The 7,167-nt window shown below is 54.0% G+C and overlaps 1 protein-coding gene across 5 annotated transcripts in view; it reads left to right on the forward strand.

The window, feature by feature from the left end:
- Positions 1 to 6,413, forward strand: part of SSH3 (slingshot protein phosphatase 3) — a 35,882-nt gene extending 29,469 nt beyond the window's left edge. For 4 of the 5 annotated variants that reach the window (XM_084631618.1, XM_084631617.1, XM_084631621.1 and 1 more), the window contains 3 exons: positions 4,195 to 4,395; positions 4,609 to 5,068; positions 5,265 to 6,413. In XM_084631618.1, coding sequence (XP_084487744.1) covers positions 4,195 to 4,395; positions 4,609 to 5,068; positions 5,265 to 5,819 — 1,216 coding nt within the window. In that variant the 3' untranslated portion in view covers positions 5,820 to 6,413. The remainder of the gene's footprint in view (positions 1 to 4,194; positions 4,396 to 4,608; positions 5,069 to 5,264) is intronic. The other variant, XM_084631620.1, reaches the window with a different exon arrangement.
- Positions 6,414 to 7,167: the final 754 nt, after the last annotated feature.

The following is a 7,167-nucleotide window of genomic DNA, read 5'->3' on the forward strand; positions in this document are numbered from 1 at the left end:
TGCCATGGCTTCAGCAGGTTTATATGGTAGATCTGCTCCAGCTTCCGGCAACCCAGCTGTCAGACCTTATAGTCAACTTCTCCTATGGCTTCTATTCTCTCATATGGCCCCTGCCACCTGGCCAGGAGCTTGCTCTCTGCCGTGGGTATGAGCACCATTACCCGGTCTTCCACCTGGAACTTCCGGGTCATTGCTTGGCGATTGTAGTATGTCCATTGGGCCCCTTGAGCCTTCTCCAGGTCTTCGCACACAAGGGGGGCGACTTTGGCTATTAACACATGTTCAACGATGTTTCTCCCGGGGTTCGGCTGTTCTTCCCAGCCCTCTTTGGCCATGTCCAATATGCCCCTGCGGTGGCGACCATATAACAGCTCGAATGGGAAGAATCCAGTGGAAGCTTGGGGAACCTCCCATACAGCAAACAGCAAGTAAGGTAGCAGGGCGTCCCAGTTTTTCCCATCGTGACTAACCACTTTCTGTAGCATGTTCTTCAGTGTTCTATTGAAGAGTTCAACAAGACCATCGGTCTGGGGATGATAGACTGACGTCCTGAGGGTCCATATATGGAGTATTGTACATAGGTCCTTCATTAACTTAGACACGAAGGGGGTCCCTTGGTCCATCAGGATCTCTTTAGGTATCCCTACTCTGGAAAAAATCCGGACTAATTCTTTGGCTATGGTCTTGGACATGGTGTTCCGTAGGGGTACGGCCTCAGGATATCGGGTGGCATAATCTAGTACTACCAGAATGTACTGATGACCCCGGGCTGACTTCTCCAGTGGCCCTACTAGATCCATAGCTATTTGCTTGAATGGGATTTCAATAATTGGTAGAGGTACCAAAGGGGCCCTTAGGTGTGGTCGGGGCTCATGTAACTGACATTCCAGACAGGAGGTACAATATTGCCGGACCGCCGCATAGATGCCAGGCCAAAAAAACCTCTGCAGAATCTGATCAAGGGTCTTATCTACCCCTAGATGGCCCCCGAACAGATGGCTGTGGGCCAGATCCATCATGCCCCTCTGATGCTTCTGTGGGACCAAGAGTTGTTCTATGACTTGCTCTTGGACCTGGACTACTCTGTGTAGCAGATCACCCTTAATCACATAATATGGCCCTGGGCCCTTGACTCTCCCCTCGACGGGGACCCCATTTACCTCAACTACTTCTTTATGAATATTGCTTTATATTGGATCATTGGCCTGATCCTGACCAAAATTCCCGAGTGAGGTCCCCATTTGTCCAAACTCAGGGGGATCTACCTCTGTCTTCCCCTCGGGGAAAACCCCCAGGGAACTAGGTCCAGCTATTAGTTCGTTGACCTCCTGCCCTGCCCCGCTGTCCGTTGAGCCACCTCTTTCCTCTACAAGCATAGATTTCTGGTACTGGGTCAAGATCCTCGTTCCCCTCCTTTTATCCGCCTCCATTCCCTCTGAGTCTTCTGGGGCTTTCCCAGTGGGGAGAACAAATCCTGGCCAAATTCGTGGAAGGCTCGGGGGGCGTTATCTATCTGGGCCACCTCCTGGGTCCCGGGTTCATTATTTTCTTCCACCTTCTCCCCAGGGAGTAGGCTATCAAATCCCAGGAAGTCTCATCCAATAAGGACTGGGTAGGGGAGTTTCGGAACTGCTCCCACTGTCACCTTAGTGGGGTTTCCGAGAACTTCTACTTTTACGGGGATGGTTGGGTAGTAACTGACATCCCCATGCACACAGGATATTCCTGAGCGTTTGGCCCGGGATAGTTGGTCCTGCCCAACCAGCTTTCCTGAGATCAGCATGATTGCACTTCCCAAGTCTTCTAACGCGATGGTCTCTATACCATTCATCTTAACGGGTCTAGTGTATCTATGAGGGACCATCGCAACACCTACTAGACTTATTAGATCACATGGTCCCCCTATATCTCCCAGTTCGTATTTCATGGGCTCTTCTAGATTTGAGCATTGGGCAAAGATGTGCCCCAATTTGCCACATGCATAACATCGGTACTCTGCTCAGGGCAGCCCCCGATTTTTCGGGCTGCTGAGCTTTATCCATAGCTGTTTCTGTGGTCGTGTCGAAATAGGCCTTCTGGGGCTTCCCACACAGAAATGGAGCCAGGATACCTGCCCACAGTGCCATCCTCCCGACTATCGTCCTCCGTTGTCATCTTCTGTAAATAGTTGCTTGTCCGCAGCGGCTGGATCCCCTGGGGCCCATGCGTCAGCATGGTCAGGGCTTTTAACTGGTTCATTACTTCATTCAGGGTGGCTCGATCTTGAGCTGCCTGGTTCATCAGTAATTGGTTCGTCTCCTGTCCTGACTCTTGCTGGGCAGCCATCTGCACCCTGGTAGCCTCTTGTTGGGCCGCAGTGGCCTGTACCAACGCCTTCACTACATCCTCCATTTTGTGATTTACCCTGCCCTGAGATGGCTTGCCACAGAGCCTTACTCACTCACCACATCCCACTTCTGACACCATGTGTGGCAAAATACCTTGTTCGCCTCAGTAGGCTCAGTCCTTTTTAGCCTTGGAGACTCAGGTTTGGGGCAAGGCGAATCCTTACAGGTGGCACAGGGTCCTGCTACTCCTTTCCTCAGTCAGTCCCTTGTGCTTGTTTTCCTTCCCTTCTGGGGAGCGAGTGCAGCCTGCCTACTGGGAAAGTTTGGTGTCTTGCTGCAAACAGCCTGCTGGCAGCTTCCCTGCTCCTCTCACTCCCTCACTGTTCCCCTCCTTCCACCAGGAGAGGGTTTAAAAAGGTCCCAAGTAGTTGGAGCCAGCTGAACCTAATTGGTTCCCTAGCAACCCCTTTTCCAGCTGAACCTTATTGCCCAGTGGTTATCTCTCCTCAGTGGATAGGGAGGGGCCTTTTAATTCCCTGGGACTAATTACTAGTCCCCTTTTTTAGCTGTTTGTCCTGGGTTTACCACAAAGGATAAGGTTATTCATCAAAGAACGGAGATTGAAATAACAGCAAGTAGTTTAGAAGCACTGGAAGCAGCTGGTTACCTCTAAAACAAAATCATAACCTGCCTTCTAGAGCTTAGAAGCTGTCCTGTCTCATACAGGCTTAGCTTACCCAGAGTCATTTTCCCAGCTATTAACCAGGCCAGCTGTTGCCCTCCGTAAGACAAGCCACCCACAGCTTGTCCCCTAGGTGAAGGAATATAGATGTCTTTCTGCATTCTCCCCATATACCAGACTAATTCTTTGATCTTAGTCAGAACCTGGCCGCCTCCCTGCTGGGTGTTCCTTCCTGTGACATTGTGAGAGTTTGTTGCCCTCACGGTCTTGATTAGCTGGTGGCTTCGTACGCAGATTGATTTATATTGTAAGCCACGCACAACACCATGGTCAGTCAGGGAGAGAGAAGCGCCTCCATCTTCCTGAACAGAACCTGTTCCTTCCCTTCATAACTTACATACCTGACAGAACAAGGAGCACTGGTCTCAGGTTGCAGTGGGGGGAGATCTAGGTTGGATATTAGGAAAAACATTTCACTAGGAGGGTGGTGAAGCACTGAATGGGTTGCCTAGGGAGGTGGTGGAATCTCATTCCTGTGAGGTTTTTAAGGCCCAGCTTGACAAAGCCCTGGCTGGGATGATTTAGTTGCGGTTAGTTCTGCTTTGAGCAGAGGGGTGGACTAGATGACCTTCTGAAGTCTCTTCCAACCCTAATCTTCTATGATTCTACCTTAAGAATGCAGTGTCCTGTAGATACATTCACATGTCTCACCATGATTAGGGCAACTGGAACATTACTGGCTGTTGGCAGAGGCCTCACGTGCCTCCCTTCGGTGCACTATTATGTAGACGTTAGACCCAAGGGAATCCCTGTAAAAACCCTGTGCCCCCTTATGCCCTCTGCCAGTTGGCACCAAAGGGTCTCCATGTAGCAGTCCCCAGGGTTGTGCTCTGGGGCAGTCGTCAACACTGGGAGACAAATTCTCCCCAGCGCTCACACATTGGAGTGATACTACTAATGGACTTATCCACTTCCAAGTTAAAGCAGCTGTTCTGTAGGTGAATCTCAGCCAGTACTTAGCTTGCACCACAGCCTCTGTTGTCACTTGCGCGGCCTGTGCTGCAATCTTGGGCTTGCTGCTGTGAGTTCCCTTCAGGAGTTGTCTGCAGACAACTGGGGAAGGGGAGGTGAAGAAAGTGCATTGAGCCCCTTGCGCCTGCCTCACCAGCCCATATCCTGCAACAGGGCCCAGAACTCGCGGGTGTTGGTGCACTGCAAGATGGGTGTAAGCCGCTCAGCCTCCACGGTGATCGCCTACGCCATGAAGGAGTACGGCTGGTCGCTGGAGCGGGCCTACCGGCATGTTCAGGACCAGCGCCCCATCGTGCACCCCAACCCCAGCTTCATGAGGCAGCTGGAGTTCTACCAGGGCATCCTGGATGCCAGGTAACTGCAAGGAGGGGGAGAAGCCTTGCCCCCTAGCAGGGGTTCTGTGACATCAGGGAGGGGGAGGAGACTGCCCAGCCCTGCCTTCCCCAGCAGGGGGCACTGTGACATCCAGGTGGGGAGGAGCCTACACTGCCCAGTCTCGCCTTCCCCAGCAGGGGTTGCTGTGACAACCGCAGTGCCTCGTGTTCAGCTCAGTGTGTCTCTGCACAGCCGACACAGCAGCCTGTGGGAGCAGAAGGCAGGAGATAGCCAGTGGGAGGACACGGTGAATGGGAGTGACACTGGCAGCGACCAATCGGAGAGTGAGGGGAGCCTGTGCCGGGAGATGCTGAGTTTGGAGGAGGAGCCAGGGCAGCAGGAGGAGGAGCCAGTCACGACACCCCAGTATTATTTCCGGCCCCTGCGGGAGCCACCAGAGGAGCCAGCCCAGACCCAGGCCCCAGCAGGGGGCAAGGGGCCCTGGACCATGGTGCAGGAGGCAGAGGAGCCAGGGGGCTCAGACGACTCAGGGGCTGAGGAGGTCCGGGGGCACCTGGCCGTGCTGCAGGTGCCAGAGGTACCCAGGGCACCGCGTGACCGGCGCATCAACCTCTATGCAGTGATGAGGAGCATCAGTGAGATGGACAGCCCTGATGCCCCCACCCCGCTGGGGGGTGCTGCAGAGGGGGAGGTAAGTGGCACAGCCAGCAGGCATCATGGGGGAGGGAGGAAGCCCCAGGTGGTGAGATCCAGGGCTGTGGGAAGGTGACATGCAGCTGGAGGTGGGGCAGGAGAGGAGGATTGGGGCCCAGCAGAGAGAGCGCCTGGGTCTATCAGTGACCCGGGCATACCTGTTCTCTGATCGCTACCTCTCCTCTTTCCTGCAGGTGTTTGCTGCCTCAGGGCATGAGTCCCCTGTGGAGTGCCCCCACCCAGAACCTGCAGCCCCACCATCACCGCCACAGGACCAGGAGGAGCCGGGGGCATCAGCGCCAGGTTCCAAGGCCAAGCAGCACCCACCGCAGGCCCCAACAGACAAGACAGGCAAGCGACGGGGCCGACAGCGCAGCCGGCAGGTCCCTCGGAGCCATGCCCAGGCGTGCAAGCAGATCTCCTACCACCCGGTGCCAGGCAAGGTGCACAAAGCCTTGAAGCACGTGGAGGGCCCCAGCCCCAGAGCCACAGCCCCACACCGGGCTCGTGTCATGGAGCACCGCTACTCCGTGGCCCAGCTCATGGATGCTGCCCTGGTACTCAGCCGCACCAGAGAGTTTGAGGAGCGGCTGGAGGCTGCTGGCCGGGAAAGACCCACAAGGGAGGATCCTGCTAGGCCCCTGGCCCCATCACAGGAGCCCCAGCCTGGAGGAGGCGCTCTCCCCCCATCACGACCCAGAAAGATGGTGCGGCAAGCCAACGTGGACCTAGAGCCTGGCTCGGGGTGAGGCTCCACCCCCTTAGCCCCGCCTCTGGCTGTGGCTCTGCCCCCATATCCCAGGGTACTGCCATGGATGGTATTGGGGCCTAGCAGCTGCCCTGTGCTGTTTGGGGGCAGGGCATTTGATACCGGGGACCTCAGTGCAGATCACCCTTGGGGGGCAGGGCCTGAGTGCTGCGGCCAATGGAAGAGAGGGACTCTATGGTGAGGACAGCCCCTCCCCCAAATATGCATCGCTCCCATCCCCCCGCAGATCTGGAGGAAGGATGGAACATTCCCCTGTGGGGATTGCTCTGTCCGCCACTCATGCTGCACAGCCCCATGCTGCCCTGAGGCTCCTGCCCTGCAGTTGAGCAGGTATTACTGGGGGAGGATGGGGGGCATGATGCCCTGTGTTGTCCCTCCCCACTAGCCCTTTGCTTTTGTGCCATTGAGCACTGCTTTGGTCAGTTGGGTCAAAGGGTGCCAACCCCGTTACTGTGCCTGAGGAGAGAGGGGGTGAACCCCTCCTCCCTTTCCCAGCTCTACACACATGGACACCATACCATTTCGCTCTGTGCCAGCCTCACTCAGTCTGTGAATAAAGAGTTAATTCACTTTGCAGTTGGCTCTGGACTCCTCCCTTCCCTTCCCACGGGGGAAATCTGTTATAGAATGTCCAGGGAGATTGAAGTGTTCTCCTACTGGCTTTTGTATGTTACCGTTCCTGATGTCCGATTTGTGTCCATTTATTCTTTTACATAGGGGCTGTCTGGTTTGGCTAATGTACATGGCAGAGGGGCATTGCTGGCACATGATAGCATACATAACATTAGTAGATGTGCAGGTGAATGAGCCTCTGATGGTGTGGCTGATATAGTTGGGTCCTCTGATGGTGTCGCTCGAGTAGATATGGGGACAGTAGGCAACGAGGTTTACTACAGGGATTGGTTCCTGAGTTAGTGTTTCTGTGGTGTGTAGATTTAAAAGTAGCTATACTTGAACAAAAAAACTTCAGAAACAGACTTCAAAGAGAAACAACAGAACTAAAATTCATTTGCAAATTTAACACCATTAATTTGGGCTTGAATAGGGACTGGGAGTGGCTGGCTCATTACAAAAACAGCTTTGCCTCTCCTGGAATTGACACCACCTCATCTATTATTGGGAGTGGACTACATCCACCCTGATCGAATTGGCCCTTTCAACACTGGTTCTCCACTTGTGAGGTAACTCCCTTCTCTTCATGTGTCATTATATAATGCCTGCATCTGTAATTTTCATTCCATGCATCTGAAGAAGTGGCTTTTTACCCATGAAAGCTTATGCCCAAAAATAAATCTGTTAGTCTTTAAGGTCCCACCACACTCCTTGTT

Source organism: Lepidochelys olivacea, assembly GCF_965140295.1.
Source record: "Lepidochelys olivacea isolate rLepOli2 genome assembly, chromosome: 6".
Taxonomy (NCBI): domain Eukaryota; kingdom Metazoa; phylum Chordata; order Testudines; family Cheloniidae; genus Lepidochelys; species Lepidochelys olivacea.